The sequence below is a fragment of the Phacochoerus africanus genome, chromosome 11 (assembly GCF_016906955.1).
Source record: "Phacochoerus africanus isolate WHEZ1 chromosome 11, ROS_Pafr_v1, whole genome shotgun sequence".
Taxonomy (NCBI): domain Eukaryota; kingdom Metazoa; phylum Chordata; class Mammalia; order Artiodactyla; family Suidae; genus Phacochoerus; species Phacochoerus africanus.
Genome location: NC_062554.1, coordinates 110,424,522 through 110,446,547, shown reverse-complemented (window position 1 = coordinate 110,446,547; position 22,026 = coordinate 110,424,522). Strand labels below are relative to the sequence as shown.

Genomic DNA, 22,026 nt, shown 5'->3' with positions numbered 1-22,026 from the left:
TGGTTATCCATTTTGCTCTCTTATTATCTTTTGATAGTAATTTCTAATTTTAGTATAATCTAATTTTTCCATCTTTTCTTACATACCTAGTGCTTTGGAGTCCTGTTTAAGAAATCTTTCCTAACCCAAGAATATGATATTATTCTCTTAAGTCATCTTCTACAAATCTTTAATGTTGTACTTTTCACAATTAGATTTATACATTTTTAACTTGATCTTTGAGTATAGTTTAAGGCAGGGCCATATTTCACTTTTTTACATGTGGATATCCATTGACCTTGAATATATATGATTGAAAAAAAAGACCTCCTTTCTCTACTATTTTCTCATGCTACTTGTGTCACAGATTACGTGCTGATATACACATGTATACATGGGTTTTGTTTTAGGAATCTATATTCTGCTTATTTGGCCTATTTGTCTATCCTGGCACCCCTTGTCTTAATTTATCATAGTTTTATAATGTCTTGACATGAACAGAATGAAGGTAATTATCAAGAAAATGCAAATTAAACCTGCAATGAGCCAGAATGTCGACACTACATTTAAAAAACAAGAATAAAAAGAAGGCTAACTATACCAAATTTTGGCAAAGATGTGGAAGAGCAGAAACTCTTATGATGCTACTGAAGTGTATTGGGGGGGTAAAAATCAGTTCAAGTGCTTTGGAAAATTGTTGGCAAAACTGACTCAATTAAAAATATACAAAAATTTTTAGACTCCTAATTCTGCTTCTAGGCGCATACCCAACAGAAATGCACAAAGAAGTGCTAAAAAACATGAACAAGAATATTGATGGCAGGATTAGTCATAACATCTCTCAACTGGAAATATACACATATTCAACACTATACTAGAATGGATAAAGGGTGGTATATTACACAATGGAATAGAAGGCAATAAAGAAAATGACCAGTCCACTGCTAAACACAGACACATGGGTGACTCTATGGGGCAGTTCACTGGAGAGGAGAGAGGGGACTGAGTTCTGAAAAGAACACAGTGAGAGCTGGGTTGTTGGCAATGGAATCTTTATAGATCTGGTGGTGATTTTATAGTTATTTCCATTTTGTGATAATTCCTAATACTACATGCTTGTGATTTCTTTCTCTATGTGTAAAGCCTCAATTTAAATGTGTCAAAAATGTTTTAAATGTAATACCACAAATACAGTATTATAGTTAGATGTGATAATTTTAACACTGTATCAGCCATGAAGTACACTAAGTTTGCATAATTATTTCCAAGCATTTCTTAATAATATTAGAGTTGATAACGCACTTGTTCAAAATGGGCATTTTAGTTTATTATTGGTGTTAAAACAAATTTTGCTAGTACAAGCTCTTATTTCCAGCCAGTCAAGAACATTTTACATCATATTTCAGCTGGTTATTGTATTAGGTCTTTTCTCTAGCTTTTTTTTATTTTTGGTAATTGACAAACTTCATAAGCATGTCTTCCATGCCTCGGATAATGAAAATATTAAAAATGACAGTGTGTAGGACAAAAGCCTGTGGCACATCATTAAGACCTCTCTTCAGGTTGACATAGTCATTAATCAATATATTCGGGGCATAGTTATTTACCATTTTTGAATTTACCTAAAACTGTCACTTCCCAGACCACATTTTACCATTTTATGCTTACCAGAGATATTGCCAAATGCTTTGCCAAAATTAACTTGGAGATACGTTTGTGAAATTGACTGTCTCCTACTAAACAATAATATGATCAAATCAGGTAATCCTTATAACCCATCAATAGCACCACCAATATCATCAATCCTCCATTTCCCTTTTATTCTAAATGTTCATAACCCATACATCAGATGTTAAAGAAGAGTCTTGTCTATTTTTTCCTAAGTCCTTTGTTTTGAAAACTTGCTCATTAGGGTTTTTTTTTATTTTATTTTGTTTTAGGGGGAATTGTGTTTTTGTTTGTTTGCTTGCTGATTTTTAGCTGTCTTTACTTTTCCAGCAGCTCTTTTGATTAAACAATTGAAGGAGCTAAGGTTACATTTTTGAGTAATAAATACCATTCCTTTGAGATATAATCTGAATGTTTCAAAAAGTTAAAGCCGCTACACTTCTCTTATTAGGTTTCAGTTTGTCTCAGGAGGTAATTTCCTGTATGTAGCATAAGTTCTGTCACTCTCAGAATGTTGTGAAAGCTGTTGTCCTTGTTGGAAAAGGTACAAAGGGGAGACAAGTCATTGTGTTCCTAGTATTTAATATCTGATAAAAACCACGTCTTCCTTCTTCTGTTTTGTTTCAAAATTAGCTTCGACACTCTTTTATTTTAGCATTACGTTATATAAGCATTAGTTTATCCCACATTTTAGGAATGACAGTGGCTTGGCCATTTTCCCTTCTCTAGCTTATGACAGACATTAATTAATAACCATGGCTCTCTTTTCTGGCTACTTTCAATCAACTTCCAGTCAATCTACACTTGGTTGAAGCTTATTTATCCTCCTTCTCTTAGATAGGTCACAGGCTACACCTTCTAGCTATTTATGCCCACTGTAAATAAAATCTGAGGTCATTAGCATGTGAATTTTAGCACTTCTTAAGATACCAACTCCTTACTCTTTATCAAGGAGATAATTCACAATTGTATGCTTAGACTTTTTAAATATCACATTTCATTAGTCTTATTATTTTAGAAGAGCTTTCACTTACACCCTATATTTTTCATAATAGTGTTTTACATATGCTTTTCAATGTTCAGAGGATCTTTTCACATCATGGAGGCATATCTTTTATTTCTTTTTTAATTTTCAAAAAATTAAAATCATTACTTCTTTTCCATTTTTTGTTCTGTGCATTTGTTTTATTATAGACCTTAGACCTATCACTGAAATTCCTACGGTATCCTACATGTCTGTTTAGTCCCACAAATTTTAAAAACTTAATTGATATATCAATCAGTGTATTGACATACATTGATATGTAGATATTTAAATTGTGTGCTTTGCTCATTTTTATATATTTATACACCCATGAGACCATCACCAAAGTCAGAATAATGCATATATCCATCACTCCAGTATGTTTTCTTTTTCCATTTTATAACTCCTTCCTTCTCCCTCCCATCCCCCATCCCCAAGCAATTATTTATTTATTTGTTTGTTTATTTTGAGTTACACCCATGGCATGTAGAAGTTCTTGGGCCAGGGATCAAACTTGTGCCAAGCCACAGCAATGACCCAAGCTACTGCAGTGACAGCACTGGATCCTTAACGACTAGGCCACCAGGGAACTCCCCTGGGCAATCATTGATCTGTTTTTGCATTTCTTAGAAATTTATATACATTATACAGTATATAAATTTTCCCCTGGATCCTTTCACTCAGCATAGTTATTTTTAGATTAATCGTGTAGTGTATCTCAGTGACTTTTCCTTTTTATTGCTGAATAGTATTTCACCAGGTGGATATACACAGTGTTTATCCATTCACCTGCTTATGGGCATTCGTGTTGTTTGCAGGTGTGGGCTGTTACAAATAAAGCTCCTATGGACATTCATGTACAGAACTTTGTGTGTTCATGTGCTTTATTTTCTCTTAGGAAAGTACCTAGGAATGGGATGGGGGATCAAATGTTACAATTTGTATGTAGTAGAAAACATGAGCATTTCATCCATTTAGAGGATTCTTTGCCCAGCTGTGGGTTCTTTCTTCCTATGCACATGCTAATTGTTTTTCAGCTGAAGACTAAAAGGGTTATGCCTTTAGTTAATTCTACTGCTCTTTAGAGCTATTCCTTTCTCTATGCAGCTCTTTTGATTGCTTCTACCCCAGCAACCTTGATCTCTTCAGATCACAGTTTTGTCTTCCCACTCAGGAATTCAGCCAGCTTCTGCCTGGTTTTTTGCTGTGTCTGGAAGTTCTCTTAAGTTAGGAAGCTGGGCCAGAAGGGCTCACTTTTTGCATGTCCTGTACCTCAGGGATCACAGCTCTTTGTTGCCTCATATCTTGTCTTGCAAACCATTGTTTCATGTATTTGGTCTGCTTTTTCATTGCTTCAAGTGGGACACTCAATTCAATTCCTGTAACTCCATCTTCAGGAGTAAGTTCTCAAACTCATTTTCTGCTTTCTGTATCAACTTCTGTATGAATCCTTCAGTATGACCTTTCAGTCAACTGATTATTTCTGATATACTATATAATTTTAGGATTTTCCTCTAGCAGAGTTATTTTTCTATCAGTGACTACGTGTTTTACTACTAAGATCACTTGCGGGTTCTTTTTACTATCTCTCTGTAAATATTTTATTTTTCCCTGCTGTATCTTACCATTACTGTTATTTTTTGATGGATGGCATTACTTCTGTTATATTTTTGAGCACTTAAAGCATTTATTTATGCTGTTCCTCAATTCCTATTCTATCTGGAGTTGGTTTGCAGTGAAGATTTAACTTTCTTAACTGACTTTTGTGGCATTTTTTTTTTTGTGGTGTGATTTTAAATTTTGGTTTGTAGGTTCTTTTGGCAGCCAAGGGGGGCTATCTCCCTCTTTCTCTTTATTTTCTTCCATAGATTTTTTTTAAATTAAAGTCTGGTTGATTTACAATATTTCTTTAATTTCTGTTGTACAGCAAAGTGACCCAATCACACACAGTTCCCTGTGCTATACAGCAGGATCGATTACCCACCCATTACAAATGTTAAAGTTTGCATCCACCAACCCCAAACTCCCTGTCCCTCCCACTGCCTTCATCCTCCCCATTGGCAACCACAAGTCTGCTCTCCATGTCTGTGATCTGTTCATTTTGTAGAGAGGAACGTCTGTGCCGTATTTTACTTTATTTATTTATTTATTAGTTTTTTTGCCTTTTGTCTTTTTTTAGTGCCACACCCACGGCATATAGAGGTTTCCAGGCAAGGGGTCTAATTGGAGCTGTGGCTGTGAACCTATGCCAGAGCCACAGCAATGCCAGATCTGAGACGTGTCTGCAACCTACACCACAGCTCATGGCAACGTCAGATCCTTAACCCACAGAGTGAGGCCAGGGATCAAACCCGCAACCTCATGGTTCCTAGTCAGATTCATTTCTGCTGTGCCATGACGGGAACTCCTTCTGTGCCATATTTTAGATTCCACATGTAAGTGATAGCATATGGTGTTTGTCTTTGTTGTTCTGACTTACTTCACTTAGTAGGAGAATCTCTAGTTCTATCCATGTTGCTGCAAATGGCATTATTTTAACCTTTTTTTGTGGCTGATAGTATTTCATTGTATATATGTATCACATCTTATTAATCCATTCCTCTGTCAGTGGACATTTAGGTTGTTTCCATGCCTTGGCTATTGTGAATAGTGCTGCTATGAACATAGGACTGCATGTATCTTTTGAATAAATGTTTTGTCCAGATATATGCCCAGGAGTAGGATTACTGGATCATATGGTAGTTCTATATTTAATTTTCTGAGGTATCTCCATACTGTTTTCCATAGTGGTTGTACCAATTTACCTTCCCACGAAGAGTTCAGGAGGGTTCCCTTTGCTCCACATCCTCTCCACCTCACCAGCATTTGTTATTTGTTGACTTGTTAATGATGGCCATTCTTACTGGTGTGAGGTAGTACCTCATTGCAGTTTTGATTTGCATTTCTCTAATAATTAGTGATATTAAGCATTTTTTTTTCATGGGCCTGTTGGCCATCTGTATGTCTTCTTCAGAGAAATGTAAAGATATGGAACGCTTCATGAATTTGCCTGTCATCTTTGCGCAAGGGCCATGCTAATCTTCTCTGTATCACTGCAGTTTTAGTATATATTCTGCCAAAGCGAGCACTCTTCCCTATATTTCTGTAACCTTTCTCCTCAGCTTTCCAGATGCTCATTTCAGAACCACATCTTCCATGAATGGCCCTGTGCCTTCACCTGTCAGTGTTACTAGGGAACTAGCCAATGGATGCCTCCCCTCAGCTCAGATTGGCTTGTTTTCTAACTTCTTTGGGCATACAGTCTCATATTAGCCATATCTCTAAGTCAGGAAGCAGCTGTGTTCAGTTTCTCTTCACAGGCAAGTTAGCCCTGGGCTAGTTTGGTTTTCACTCCTGACCCAGACTCACCACCTGCACTCACCATCACTCCCAATGAGCCAAATATCCCTCTGCCTCTGTATGTTCCCAGCCCCCACTCCAGCAGGCATCTGCTATGGTCTATGGTCATACTTACTGCATTTTGAGTTTTGGTTGCATTTCTTGCATGTGAAGATGCCTATGTTATTTTTTTGATTCTGGCTATGTCTTCAATTTTCTTTTTATCTATCTTATCAAAAAATTCTGTGTGTTTAGAGCAGAAGGAGGCCTCCAAGCCTGAACTCATAATGATCTCTAGCCTGAAAGTCTTCTTTTCAATTTATTCTTTTCATCTGGTACATATTTCTTAACCAGTTATTAGAAGTCATTCTGTCCTTAATTGGATTTCTTTTACCTTTTTCTTTTAAATTATAATTGAGTTTTGTAAACTCTGGTGGTGTTACAACCACCCACTTGGGCACCATGTTTATGAAAGGGCCATTTATCCCTGAAAAAGAAACTCCGTGGCCTGTCTCGAGGCACACACTGTTTCTCTTTTCTCTCAGAGGTACGAATTTACAATCATAAAGCAGAAATGGCTATCCACAGTTATAAGCCATCACTAAATTTAGACTGCTGGTTTCATCCATTTCTCCAAGTCCTCTATTATGTAAATTCTTCATTCAAGTAACCCCAGTAGAGTGAACATCTGGAATGCAAACACTATCTTTATAGTTCTCTCTCTCTCTCTCTCTCTCTCTCACACACACACACACACACACACACACACACACACACACACACACACGGATGGGGGAAAATATGTGTATCTGAGAGAGAGATAAAAAGAGAGAGAGGGGAGTTCCTGTCGTGGCTCAGTGGAAATGAATCCAACTAGGAGCCATGAGGTTGCAGGTTTGATCCCTGGCTTCACTCAGTGGGTTAAGAATCCAGCATTGCCGTGAGTGTGGTGTACGTCACAGACTGGCTCAGAGCTGGCGTGGCTGTGGCTCTGGTGTAGGCTGGCAGCAACAGCTCTGATTAGACCCCTAGCCTGGGAACCTCCATATGCTTCAGGTACAGCCCTAAAAAGACAAAACACACACACACAAAAAAAAGAAAAGAAAAGAGGGAAGGATGAGGGGGATGGCAGGGGAGGGGACAGGGAGAGAAGGGAGTGAGAAAGGAAGAAAAAGGGAGGAAAGTAACAGCATCATGCTGTTTAGAGCCTCATCAGAGATCTATGTAAGGACACATCTTTCAAGTCACTAGGACAATTTACTGAGATCTAATAGATCTCTTTGGTTCTATTATTTCTAGATAAGAATTATTTTTAAAATGTCTTAGAAACTAAGAGTTTGACTATTCAGTATCTCCACCTCCTCTACCTCCTCTTCAACTTTCCACATAGTCCCTCTGAGCTATCGCAATACCCACTGGGAACACTGTTGCCCTCTTTCTTATACTCTCCATGGTATAATGGGGGAGCACTTATGCTCTCTGGAACCATTTCCTGAGGTTTTTGTCATGAAAGAGGTATCATTCTTAATCCTTGGATCGATAGAGGTTACACATTTCACAAGCCAAATGAACAAAGTAATCAACTTCCCCAAATTACATTGCTAGATAGATCAAAGAGAAGCAGGAAACTTCTCATCGATCTTTCTACCATGTTCCTCATGAAAGCCTGACATTTGCCCTCCCCTTGAGGTTAATCATTATTCTCTCCACATATTCTTCTGCGGAGGAATATATTTTAACTTACATTTTCACGGCTTTTAGATTTTTCTGTTTCCCCTAAATTTCACAGTAAATTCAACTTTTTTAAAGTAATGAGATAAATGGGATTAAGTAGCTGTATGTAAATTGCTTCCTTATTGAAAAATTGTAATGCAGCAAAAAAATCGGTAACTTAAGATTTGTATTCTGGAATTTTTATTTATTTATTTTTGCAAAACTAGTTAGACATAATTCTAAATTTCACCAATCAACGGCACATATGTTTCTCATTTCACTCACAGTAATAATTGCTTGTTTACTTCAATGACCAAATCACTCTCTTGCTTTTAGTAATGCATAGGTAGAACTTTGTGTGTAATTGGCTATAGAATTTCTCCAGGTATGGAACTATATATCTAACAGATAAGAAAATATATTTACAGTATCCTGATGACTGTATATATTGTTATCCCCCAAATTCATCTATATCTCCTCCAAAATTTTATAGAATTCTCTGGAAAATAGACATATAGATGATATATGACTACTAGAAATATTAGGTGGGAATAATAGGGGGAAAATAGCATAGAAATAGGGAAAAACAGCATATAAATAACAAATGAAGGACCAAGCAGGGTCAACTAGCCCATATTATTAGTGAGCAGATTGTAAAGAAAGTGACTCCAAGAAAATATTGCAGACTGGATTTCCTGGGGATACAAATTCTGAGATGGAGAAGAACATGTGGGAAATTTTTTAGGGACTACTTTCAGGATGAAAACCTGTGGAAGGGAAAGTAAGAAAACAGAACTAGTCAGGGGATGTAGCTGAGATGCAGTGCAAAATCAATGGAGCATCAACTGATTTGTTAATCTGAAACCTTGATGACCCTTTATGATTTCCCCAAGTTGGGGCAAGTGTACTGTCCCTTTATCGCCTCTGGCTGGCCCTTCATTGCATCTGTACAACCCTAGGAAGGGACATGACCTTATGTAAAATGCCTCTTTTTTTTTTAAACCCAGGAAGTTCCTAAAGGGGAATTACAGCTGACTACTGTCTTCTGGATGCACTTTAAATATCTGAGTGAACTCTCCAGTCATAAAAGAGAACCTACATGGCATCTTGCAGCATCCATTGCAGAGGGGTATTTGGAGTGAACATATGATCCTTGAAGGAGAAATAATAACAGCCTAGGCTAAATTGAGAGAGATTGTGTGGGGTATAGAGGGTATGTGCCAGATGTGTCTTTTGTGTATGGAGGTGTGAACCATTTATTTATGGAGGCAGTGAGGATCCATTGAAAAATATTGAGTTGGGATTCAATATGATTAGATTTGTATTTTAGAAAGATCATTCTTGTAAAAGTGTGGTTTGAAAAATAGGAAAATGAAGACAGAGAAAGTAGTTATTATTAAGTTATACACATATACTCTATATGGCACATAGGTAGGCTTAAATGCATAAAACTTTTTACAATATTTTAGACATATACTTTATATATAGTAAAATGCAGAGATTTAAAATTTTTCTCTCTTTTTAGAAGTCGATCCTGGTCAGAGGTTGACCCATTACAGCCCTTTGGCCAGCCACCTGTCTTTATTAATAAAGTTCTATTAGAACACAGCCATATTCTTTTTTCTGAATCATTTGTGGCTCTTTCATGTTATAACAGCAGAGTTTAGCAATTGTAACAGACGTCTGCAAAGCCTAAAACATTCAGTGTTTATCTCTTCCCAGGAAAAGTTTGCAAACCTTGATCTAGGGTTTACTACCTTCAAGTAAATCTATAACACTTAAAATGTAGTATAAGGAATTCAGAACAGTATATTTTCTCCTTGCCTCATCCTTTGTGCTATCGTAGTCATACATTTTACTTCTACATCTGTTACAAACTCTAATTCATTACTACCATTTTTGTTATAAATACTCATTTATCTTTTAAAGAAATTTAAAAACATGCACAAATATTTTATATTTACTGACATGTTTTCCATTTTCTGTATTTATTCACATAGATATGAATTTCAATATGGTAAATATTCTGTGAAGTTGAAAAATTTACATTTCTGAGAGAACATACCTACTGGTGATGAATTCTCTCAGTGTGTGTCCTAAATGTCATTATAATACTTTCATGTTTTAAGGATATTTTTGCTGGATATGGAATTTTGCATAGACACTTTCCTTTTCTTTTCATCGCTTCACATATGCTGTTCCATTGTTCATGGGCCTGCATTGCTACTGCTGAGCTTTTATTGCCCTCTGGACAGTTTAGCATTTTTCTGAGCTGTTGTTTATGATTTATGATATGGGCTTGGTGTGTTTTTCTTTGTATTTATCCCACTTGGAGTTCAATGAATTTCTCACTTTGGGTTTAAATTTTTGAACTATTACTTCTTCAAATGTGTTTTTTTTTTTTTTCTGTCTCAGTCTCTTCTCTCTCTGCTTTTAGTACTCCATTTACATGATTGTTAAGACATAATATTTTCCTTCTGGTTACTGAAGTACTGCTCATCTTGAAGCCTTTTTATTCCCTCTGAGCTTCAGTATGAGTGGTTTATATGGCCATGTATGTGAGTACACTAATGTTTTCTTTTCAGTTTCTAACCACATTAAGCTCATTCAGTAAATGTTTTATTTCAGATACAATTTTTAGTTCAAAAACTTCCATTTTGTTCTCTTTTGTTGTTTCTTTTCTCCATTAAAATTTCATATTTGTTTCTTTAATATTTATATGTTCGTGTTTAAATAATAGAAATTACTTATAATCTCTCTTTTAAAGTTCTGACCTGCTAATTTCATCATCTCTGATATTTTTCAGTGTATTTCTTTCTTTCTTTCTTTTTTTTTTTTTAATCTTTTTGCCTTTTCTAGGGCCGCTCCCACGCATATGGAGGTTCCCAGGCTAGAGGACTAATTGGAGCTGTAGCCACCTGCCTACTCCAGAGCCACAGCAACGTGGGATCCCAGCCACAACTGTGACCCACACCACAGCTCACGGCAATGCCAGATCCTTAACCCACTGAGCGAGGCGAGGCATCAAACCCGCAACCCCATGGTTCCTAGTTGGATTCGTTAAGCACTGAGCCACGACGGGAACTCCTCTTTTTTTTTTTTTTTTTGTATTTCTTGCTTTTTTAAATTAAAAAAATACATAAATATCATGGCTGCACCCATGGCATATAGAAGTTCTTGGGCTAGGACTGAATCCGAGCCACAGCTGAAACATACACTGCAGCTGCAGCAAAGCTGGATTTTTTTTTTTTTTTTTTTTTGTCTTTTTGCTTTTTCTAGAGCCGCTCCCATGGCATATGGAGGTTTCCAGGGTAGGGGTCGAATCGGAGCTGTAGCCACCGGCCTACGCCAGAGCCACAGCAACCCGGGATCCGAGTTGCGTCTGCAACTTACACCATAGTTCATGGCAACGCTGGATCCTTAACCCAGTGAGCAAGGCCAAGGATGGAACCCACAACCTCATGGTTCCTAGTAGGATTCGTTAACCACTGTGCCACAACAGGAACTCCAATGCTGGATCCTTTAACCCACTGCACTGGGCCTGGGACATAACCCACATTACCACAAAACCCAGAACACTGCAGTCGGATTCTTAACACACTCCCCACTGCAGGAACTCCTTCTGTCTATTTCTACTTACTGACTTTTCTCTGGTTATGAGTTATATTTTACTACTTCCCCTGAATATATAATATTTTTAAAAATTTATGCTGAACATTATGGATGCTGTGTCATTGCATTTCTTTCATGTCTTCATGAATTTCATGAAAAGTAAACTTTCATGGTCTTCTGGCTTTCTGCCTGGTTCACTTTCCAGATCATGATACATGGAAGAGAGTTCTGAATAGACACAGCAGCATCATGCAGATGGAGACAGAGCAGAATCAAAGCGCCTGAGGAACCTGGAATTTATAGGACTGAGCCCCAAGGAGGAGGCATTTGGAGTGCAAAATTAATGGAGTGCTAAGTTTCATTCAAACAGGGAGTTCATTTATTTGTAGGTCAGATTGACCTTTTTCAGGCTTGTTTCCAACCATGGTTCAGATGTGTCCAGAGTGGGATTGGAATTATGTTCTTATGTTGGGATTAATTTACTCTATTCCCTTTTTGAGATCATTGCTGATTGTCTAGGGTTGTTCAACAAGTTCTCCCAATATTGTCCATTCTTAATTAACCTACTCCCAGCCCTGTGCATCTTCTGGCTAGTGTTCACTGCAGAACTCCCTTAACCTAGTCTTGTGTAGTCTTGATCTGTAAATACACAGCTTTGTATTCATCCAAAGTCTGAACTACAGAGCCTCATTGGTGAACCTATGTGCATTCTAGAGCTCATTCTCTGCACAACTTTCTCCTCCCAAATACTTCTGTAAATTCCAGATCTCTCAGGAGTTTTGACCTGCTCTGTCTCCATCTCTGTGATGCTGCCATGTCTGTTCAGAATACTCTTCCATGTACCATGATCTGGAAAGTGAACCAGGCAGAAAGGCAGAAAGCTGGCAGGGCTCACCTCATTTGTTTATTTTCTCTTGTGGATCAGGGTCCAACACTGTCCATTGTCCAATCAGTTAAAAGGGTAATTATATACATTTTGTCAGGCTTGTAATTTTTTTTTTTGTGGTGGGAAAACTATTCTATCACAGCTGAAAGCAGAAATGAACCATGTAAATATCATTAAATTAATGATATATCAGTGATGATTTAGAAAACAATTTTTATTAGCATAGTCCTCATAAAAGGAATTATTTTATTATCAGTATTTAAATTCCTTATTTGAAAAGCAATGCATATATTTGATATCATCTACACTGGATAATTTATTGACTATTTTCTACTATTTGTTCACATTAGTAACCAAACTCAGCCATAAAATTATATTGCCTCTCAGCACTAAGCATTAGACCATATTTTCTGTAATGTATTTATGTGCAACCGTATTATTTTACATGGTATATATTAGGGATCTTTGTGTTCTATGCTAGTGCTATTCTTTTATTTTTATTTTTATTTTTTGGCTTTTTTAGGGCCGCTCCCATGGCGTATGGTGGTTCCCAAGCTAGGAGTCTAATCGGAGCTGCAGTCACCGGCCTATGTCAGAGCTACAGCAATGCAGGATCCAAGCCGCGTCTGCAACCCACACCACAGCTCACAGCAATGCGGGATCCTTAACCCACTGAGCAAGGCCAGGGGTCGAACCCACAGCCCCATGGTTCCTAGTCGGATTCGTTAACCACTGTGCCACAACGGGAACTCCAGCTAGCATTCTTATAAATGTTTTTGCATTCTAACTTTTTTTTCCATTTATTATATTTTATCAAAAGAAATTTCACCTCATTTAGTGTCTAAAATTATTTTCCTAGAAATGTGCTTATCTGGAATCATTTGTTGTAATCTCTTAAATGTTAGTAAACAAATGATATGTTTTACTATATACCTTAGTTCTCAGGCATCCAAGGGCTTAATGTAAGATTAGGGCTCATCTTAACAACTGCTAGTATTCTTTGAACTCTGAACTTTCTAAAGTAAAATATATTTGAGTTGTGTACAATTGCTTTTTGTTTCATTTATGATCTACTAAAAGATAAACCCTTACATAAGACAATAGCAAATTGTTATGTATCTTTTCCTAGTGATTTTTAGTTGAAGAATTCATGGTAAATTGATCAACCCTTAGCCAATTAGACTTTGACATGTACTAATAAGACCTAATTGAGGAATTATGAAGACATTTGCTCAGGAGAAAATGAGCACATAATTACATCATAAAGAGGTTAGAATATCAATGTTACCCAGCTGGAAGAATATTAGTTGAAGTCCCAGTGGCATCTATAAAGGACACCTCATAATATATCTGTGAAATATAGTACTACCAAGGCCAATTTAAAAATGTAGAATGATCCATTGTCGGTTGTATAAGTTCAACATTGAATACCTTTTTTCCCCCTTTTCTCTCTACCTTATTCAGGTGCTGGGGGATGGTCTCCATCAGACAGTGACCATTATCAGTGGCTTCAGGTTGACTTTGGCAATCGGAAGCAGATCAGTGCCATAGCAACCCAAGGAAGATACAGCAGCTCCGACTGGGTGACACAATACCGCATGCTCTACAGTGACACTGGGAGAAACTGGAAACCTTACCACCAAGATGGGAATATCTGGGTGAGTCATTGTGGGAGAAAGACATGGTATTGCATTGCAGATATTTGAAAATGGTAGTGGACTTGGTGTGTCCTGGAGCCGGCCTCTCAGAGCCCAGGTGCGGCCTGGGGAAGGGCTTGCATGTAGCCTGGTAAAAGTTGATGTTGCTGTTTTTTGTTTCTTTGTGTTTGTGCCTTCTGGCACTTGTTGAGAGAGAAAAGAAGTATGAGCAGAGCAGAAGGAGGTGGGAAAATGAATCCAACTCCCCTATCCATGTCCCCATCCCACCCCACCTCCACCCCATGCCTTTCCTTATCGTGCGGAGTGAATGTGTCCCCTTCTACAAACTTTGGTTGATTTCACAGAAAATAAAACCTCCTAGTAGAACTGTTGAAATGAAAAACGTATTAGGTAAATAATTTAATGATAATAGAACCCTAAGAATTCTTTAAACATGGTATCTCAAGTTACCGTATTTCAGTCTATAGAATAGATGTACGGTGGTACAAATTGTATTCATGAATTAAGCAAATCGAATGAAAAAAATCTCCTGACCTAATTTCTGTTTCTTACTCCTGCTCAATCTTACTTGCCTCAGACTGTTTCTATAGAGGATATTTAGTTAAATCTTTAAGTCTTTTGCTAACAAGGCTGAGAGGAGGGGGAGGGGAGACATGGACTCTGAAAATGTTCACTTCTTGCAGGAAGCCCAGCCCAATTCACTTTCCTATTTTGCTTCAACTCAGGAATGTTTGGATGAAGCACCATTCTGTAGCTAATGATCGTTTATGTGTGAAGAGAAAAGTAAGGTCAAAAAAAGATAGTTTTCTAAGGACAAAAAAAAAAAAAGGCAAATGGAAGGCCAGATACCACACAGAGCCTCCCCTCCCCAGTTTTAAATATTTGAAACTATTTTGAGTCCTCACTCTGAGGGGTGTGCACTTGTCGATACGTATTGTACAAGCCACTGAGAAGCTATTTATTGATGTATTCTTACTGATTGAAGAAGGTTTATTCAGGTTGCAGTTTCTATCTAAAGCTTAGGGCAGCAGGTCTCAATCCTAATCTGGACTCTCCATTTGTGCCACCTGGCAAAATTTAAAGTATATGGATACCAGGAGTTCCCCCGTGGATGAGCAGGTTAAGGACCCTACAGTAGTCACTGCAGCAGCTCGATTCCCCAGCCCAGGAACTACCTCATGCTGTGCACCCAGCCAAAAAAGATAAGATAAAGTATACGGATGCCAGGCACACTCGGACCAATTAAATCAGAATCATGTAAGTAGAAATCAGGTGAATTATATTGATATTTTTAGAAACAGAGACCTTCAGTTTGAGTAAAATTTTGATTATGAAGAAAAAATTCAGAGGAGTGGGAGCAGTGACGTGTGATAAGAAAAGAAAGTCCCCATATTATAATACTGGTTGAAATCCTTATTACAAATCTGTAGGCAGTTTATTATTTCATTCAGTGGGAAAAACACAAAGGTTAACCCATTTACTCAAACTATTTTAATGAAATTGGAAAGTTGGGTGTATTCAATCAAATATTTAATAAATCAATTCTTATAAAACACTACAAGTTTAAATAAATTCTTATAAAACACTACATTTCGAGGATCTATTTTAAATAAATTCTTATAAAACACAAATTAAATAAATTCTTACAAAACACTACATTTCGAGGATCTATTTTAGTTTAATTATTTTAAAAAGCAGCCGTAAACAAAATCAAGTAAAGCCACCAATACTAATCAAAAAAGAAGAGAAGAAGAAATGGGAGGAAATTCTTATTTATTTGTTTGGTTTTGTCTTTTTATGGCTGTGCCCGAGGCATATGGAGGTTCCCAGGCCAGGGGTCAAATCAGAGTTGCAGCTGCCAGCCTATAGCACAGCTGTAGCAACACAAGATATCAGCCACATCTGTGACCTACACCACAGTTCATGGCAACTCTGGATCCTTAACCCACTGAGCGAGGCCAGGGTTGCACCTGCGTCCTCATGGATACCAGTCAGGTTTGTTTTTGCTGAGCCATGACAGGAGCTCCATCTTTTTAATGTATATATTAAACAGAGTGCTAGGGATTTTCCACCTGACAGGGCCCACTCCTACAGAATTGTTTTTTCTTTTCTTTTTTGGCTACACTCACATCATAGGGAAGATATAGATGGAACCCATGCCACCACAGAGACAATGCCAGATCCTTAAGTTGCTATGCCAGAGTGGGCACTACCAGAATTTATATTTTAAAAGTCCTCAGGTAATTTTTCTGAGTAGGCAGAGTTTAGTGCTCCTAGCTTGGGGAGGTGGTTATTGCACAGCAGTAGCCATTGATGGCAACTGTCATATGAAATAAGAACTTCATAACCTGATAATAAAATGTACATATGCCAGAGTAGTCCTTTAGAAATAATTTCTATTAAGCCATGATTGTATGACAAGAACATTTGTATATCAGAATGTGCAAATTGTAGGAAGCAAGTAGAGAGGAGATTTTCTCTTTGTGGAAAGTCTTCATCTCACAATTCAAATAATTCAAAGTCTCAGGCATCCTTTATACAAAAGTGGTTTTCAATCCTGGATATACAATGGAATAACCTAGAAAGTTTTAAAGCATATGGATGTCTGGGCCCCTCCTCCAGAGATTTGGAATTAGATGGTATAAAATGCAACCTAAATGGTAAGATTTTTTTTTTTTTTTTTGCTATTTCTTTGGGCCGCTCCCGCGGCATATGGAGGTTCCCAGGCTAGGGGTCAAATCGGAGCTGTAGCCCCCCAGCCTAAGCCAGAGCCACAGCAACGCAGGATCTGAGCCGCGTCTGCAACCTACACCACACTGAGCAAGGGCAGGGACCGAACCCACAACCTCATGGTTCCTTTTGGGATTCGTTAACCACTGCGCCATGACAGGAACTCCTAGATGGTAAGATTTTAAAGCACCCCACATCATTCTAATGTACAGTCAACATGGGGAACCATATTTTAGATTAGTTTTCAACCTGAGGGTAAAGTGGGGATGGAGGAGATCAATTGTGAAAAACAATAATAGAAGATCAGAAAGGGCCCTCCTTAGAGGTAAGCAGAGAGAGAGAGAGAGACAGACCAAGTGACTAAGCAGCCAAACGACTGACCAGCCAACTAACTGGAAGTAAACTGTTAAGGCTCAGACCACAAACTCTTCCAGCAGAGCACTCATTATTTTCCAACTCTGTGGATTTTAAACTAAAATACAATTATTTGAGAGGTGACAGCCACACTCCAAACTGTCTTGCACATTTCTGTAAAGTGTTCATCCTCCTACTGAGAGAATGTCAAATCCTCTCTTGTCAGAAGCACGAGCTTTACTTGACTTACCAGCTATTTAGCTGTTTAGGGAGGGTTCCGTTCTGACTAAATAGAGACATCAGTTCAAAGGGCTAAGGAGGGTGAGATTTTCCAGCATGACTTCAACTCTTCTGGCTTATCCAAAATCCGAGTCAGGGAGACAAGGTCTCTCAGTGAAAATATCACAGGTTGTGGAGGAAGGCTATATCAACATACAGCACTCTCAACCTTTTCTGATGGCGATAAAGAGTGTATTTCTATTGTTTGATGCCTTTCTGCTGATCATTTCATTGTTTCCTTTCAAATGTATTTCACATTAAAAATAAGTGTGTGATGAGCAAGTGATTATTTCTAGATGAACCTATCATGAGCTAATAATAGAATTTTAAAAAACAGGAGTTCCCATCGTGGCGCAGTGGTTAACGAATCTGACTAGGAACCATGAGGTTGCGGGTTTGATCCCTGCCCTCGCTCAGTGGGTTAACGATCCGGCGTTGCCGTGAGCTGTGGTGTAGGTTGCAGATGCGGCTCGGATCCTGTGTTGCTGTGGCTCTGGTGTAGGCCGGCAGCTACAGCTCCGATTCGACCCCTAGCCTGGGAACCTCCATATGCCGCGGGAGCGGCCCAAAGAAATAGCAAAAAGACCAAAAAAAAAAAAAAAAGAATTTTAAAAAACAAAACAAATTTGAGACACAAGCTAAATATTTCAAGATACACTGAAGTACCAATAAGCCTGCAACATAGCAGTGACATTAATAATCTATGACAAATGTCTTAACCTTGGCTAGTGTGAAAAATAGTACAGTGCTTTGATGTATTCTAAAAGACATAAAATTCATTGTTTTCTAAAAATTCCTGAATACTTCTGAACTTACGTCTTAATATACACTAAGTGACAATATACAAATCTCAACAAAAAAACGAGCTGTGCTGGGAGTTCCCACTGTAGCACAGTGGGTTAAGAATCAGACTACAATGGCTCTGGTTGCTGCAGAGGCACAGGTAAGATCCCAGGCCTGATGGCAGTAGGTTAAAGGATCTGGCATTGCCATAGCTGTGGTCACAGCTAAGGCTCTGATTCAGTCCCTGGCCCAGGAACATCCATATGCCAGAGATGTGGTCATTAAAAAAAATGTGCTGAGCTTAAGTTTATTAAAAATGATAATTAAATATCAGATTTTCTTTTAATGCAACTACTGTTTAACATAATGTATATTGCACTTCAAAGAGACTTCTCAAATACATGAGATTAGATGGCTTTTTGATGGACATTTTATGCAATATAAATTTTCACATAGTCAAAGAATTTTATTATTTTTTTTCCTCAGATAGTCAAAGGATTTTAAGGTTGATGCAGTTTTAAGGTTGCCTTTTCTATCCCTTCCTAAAAAGATTGATTACCTGAGAAGAATGTAAAGTAATGGAAATTCAATCACTTTAATATTGTTTTTAACAAATGTCAATGGTTATTCTCTCTATAATTGTAAGGCAAATAGACACCATGACCAATTTTATTATAATATTCTTATTAAATACCCATATGGAGATTCTGAATTATTTAATGACTTATTGGATATGTGTTAAAATAAGTGAAGAACAGGTCATGTAGATAAGAAATTATGACAGTCTCAGAAGATTTTAAAGTCATGAATCTCCTGCTACAGAATGGGGTTGACTCTTGAAAAGAATCCTGAAGAATGGTTTATCTGAATATTTAATCCTCAAAGATGAGTTGCTAAATGTGTTTAACTAGCCATTCCTCTTTTATAGTACTAAGCATAATAGAATCCTTCACACTTTATCCTCAAAGCAATTCCTTCTGCTTAGAATTGCCTTTCCAATGTAAAAGGAAAATATGCGCAGATTGGTAAAATTGCCAAAAAAAATTACATTTCCATATTCCACAAATTAATTTGCATACTCCTCAAGGTGTTCTCAAGTCTTCTAAGTATAATCTGTTAGAGAGAAAGGAAGTATTTTATATAAGCATTTCTTATCAAAAGTCCATTAAACATTATATTAAATAAGAATTCCAGCAGATTTTTGCTAAGAGGCTGCATTTAGTTTTGCTGGAGAAATTCAATTATTGGCTTTGAATGTAGATATTTGGAGTCCAGATAGGAAATTGGAGTATTAATAATGAATGCTTTCCTTACATATTGTTTTGTAGAATAGTAACACACTGCAAATATACATGTAATATTAACATACTTTTTCTTTCTCTTTAAATTTTTTTTTATTAAATAGTGAGAAAATGATTGTTCTTTTAAAACAGTTTTAATCCGTTCTGTTAATAGTATCAGACTGGGATCAGTAATCACTTAATGTGTTCAATAAAAAATCCTATAGAATAGAAATGTTTTATTATATTTAAATTACATGGTTAGATTCTTATCAAGAATATAGGAATATGTATTCTCTAAGCAATATTGAGTGTTAATTTATTTGCTAGATGTGTTAAAAACTCAGATGTCTTTGTTGCTTTCATGCTTCCCCTATGTATATGCATATACATATATATGTATATTATATATATATTGTTTCCATCAAATTTGAAACATTTAAAAAAATCTGGAAAGCAAATAGTAGTTAGCAGATTAATTTAGTAAATTATTTGATTTTCTGAATGTCACCAGTAGCTAGAACATGCATTCTCTACTTTTATTTTCTTTAAGCAAATAGCCCATCATCCAATATTTACAATGAAAATTCCCAAAGCATCTTCCTCTATTAGCCTATAAATAGGTGTTTGGAAAGTAAAGCCAAGATATGGATTCAAAAGATCTGAATCCAAGTATCTGCATTTATTTATTTGGTTTATAGAATCAGAGAAGCCCAGAGTTCTCTTGTGGCACAGAGGGTTAAGGATCTGGCGTTGTCACTGAGGTGGTATGTGCCTCCAATTCCTAATCTGAGAAATGGGAATGATGCCTTTTGGGAGATTTAAGTGAGATTATGTAAGAAATTTTGCAAACTATAAAGATTTAGTTATGGATACTATAAATTGCCAATCTTAGAAGCATTTTACGGAACTAGTGTAGTATTTGTATTCATTGACAGTAGCCTGTTTTGATTCAGATATTTTAATCTCTGTCCATCCTTTCCAGATTCGGTTTACCTCTATTTGCTCTTATTCATTATTTAAAATATCTGAAAATAGTGCAGAAAAAGGAAATATGACTTATAGTAGGAAGTAGAATGTGGACCAATCTCTGCACATTTTCCAGTTACCAAATTGAGCGGCCATTGCTAGCACAGAGCATGCTAGGCTTGCAGAGCCTGGCCCTTAACCTAGCTCCAAGCCAAGTGCCATTGCAGCACTTGTAAAAAATGATTTGTTACCATAATGATGGCCATGTGTCCAATAAACCATTGTAAAGGGATATTGTTTGAAAATGAATGGATTATTCTGTCCTGTCTTTTCAACCATTTGGTTTAGGTGTTGCACTAATTTTCCAAATCACTTAAAAATCTGTTCCAGTTATAAATGTAAAACAACATAACTGTTTTACAGTCAATAGTATAGTTAGATTCTTTCAAAAACAACCTAGATTTTTTTTTCCTGCATATGACACTGAGGAAGCCAGCCCTTCCTGTCACTTGCTCACATATTTTCCATTAGATAAAATAGCCTCTTCTTCTTGTAGGACACAAAGGGAATTTCCCTTGCCTGTATACACATGTGCATTGTTGCTTTAATCAGTCACTTGGGGAATGGATGAGGTCAGCATCGTCAAAATTTAGATAGCTCATTGAGAAGTAAAACCTATCAGAGTAATCTGCCTAAAACTCTTTCCAAAATAACCCTTGATATAAATATGGTAAAAAAAAATCTTTAGGAATTGTATAGAAGGTGATAATTTCCAAGGTGAATTTAGAATAGGCTTCTTATTTCTGTGAAATAGATTTGTTTACACCCCTCTTAGGATGGGTGATATTTTTAAAATCTCATGAATTTTAATAAGTTGAGTGGATATTCCAGATCCTTTTCCATATACTGTAATGCCTCTACTAGTGATTTTGATGACCTTTCTAAATACGCCTTTGTATAGTGAGATTCTCATTTTAAGAGGTCATGAGATTTTTGTCCTGTGTCAATTTGGGAGTTACTCAGTATTCTACACATATACATATATGTAGAACCATTCTAACCAACATGGTTATGTATTTAATTATTTTTCCAAAAATTTAGAAGGTAAACATAAGATGTTATTAATAATAGTGAATACATTGTTGGCATACACTGTTAGGAAAAGAAAAATGATATAATCTTACACATTTTCCTACAGGAAATGAGATAACGGTATGTGATTCTTCATTGTCTAGTGTATTTTTCATCTATGAAATAAAATAGGTTATATGTAATCATTGTTTTAACTTTTTAAAGTTTATTTTGATTACTTGGAGAGCTTTCTGAAAGAGGGACTGTTCTCATTAAGCATAAGGATATTCTCAGGTGTTTTATTTTTACTCTAGACTCAAATAATGGCAATGCTCTACTTTTCTTATCAGATCAAGATTGGATTCAGGTGACATGAAGCGAAATAACTCCAAGTGAATGCAAATTTATGTAACGTATTGATAGATAGGTACCTACAAATATTTTGAATACATATCAGTTCTTTCATTTAAAATGCATGTCTCTGCTCTGCTCAAGTGGTAACTTGGTGGAATTGAGAGGAAACCTACGATGCCTATAAGGGAAAATTTAGAGCACAGTGAACCATGCTGTTTGTGTGACCGCTGTCCCCCAGCAGGCAGTGAAAGTAACAGCTCAGTGGTGCACTCTGTAATCAGACCGCCC

General features: G+C 36.9%; 1 protein-coding gene and 1 non-coding gene across 2 annotated transcripts in view; one reads left to right on the top strand and one right to left on the bottom strand.

The window, feature by feature from the left end:
- LOC125111336 (contactin-associated protein-like 2) overlaps window positions 1-14,746 on the top strand; it is a 678,961-nt gene extending 664,215 nt beyond the window's left edge. Inside the window, exon 3 of the mRNA XM_047753273.1 lies at window positions 13,725-14,746. Coding sequence (XP_047609229.1) covers window positions 13,725-13,966 — 242 coding nt within the window. The 3' untranslated portion in view covers window positions 13,967-14,746. The remainder of the gene's footprint in view (window positions 1-13,724) is intronic.
- Window positions 5,693-5,799, bottom strand: LOC125112325 (U6 spliceosomal RNA). The gene has a single exon (XR_007131118.1). It is a non-coding gene; the product is annotated as a U6 spliceosomal RNA (small nuclear RNA).
- Window positions 14,747-22,026: the final 7,280 nt, after the last annotated feature.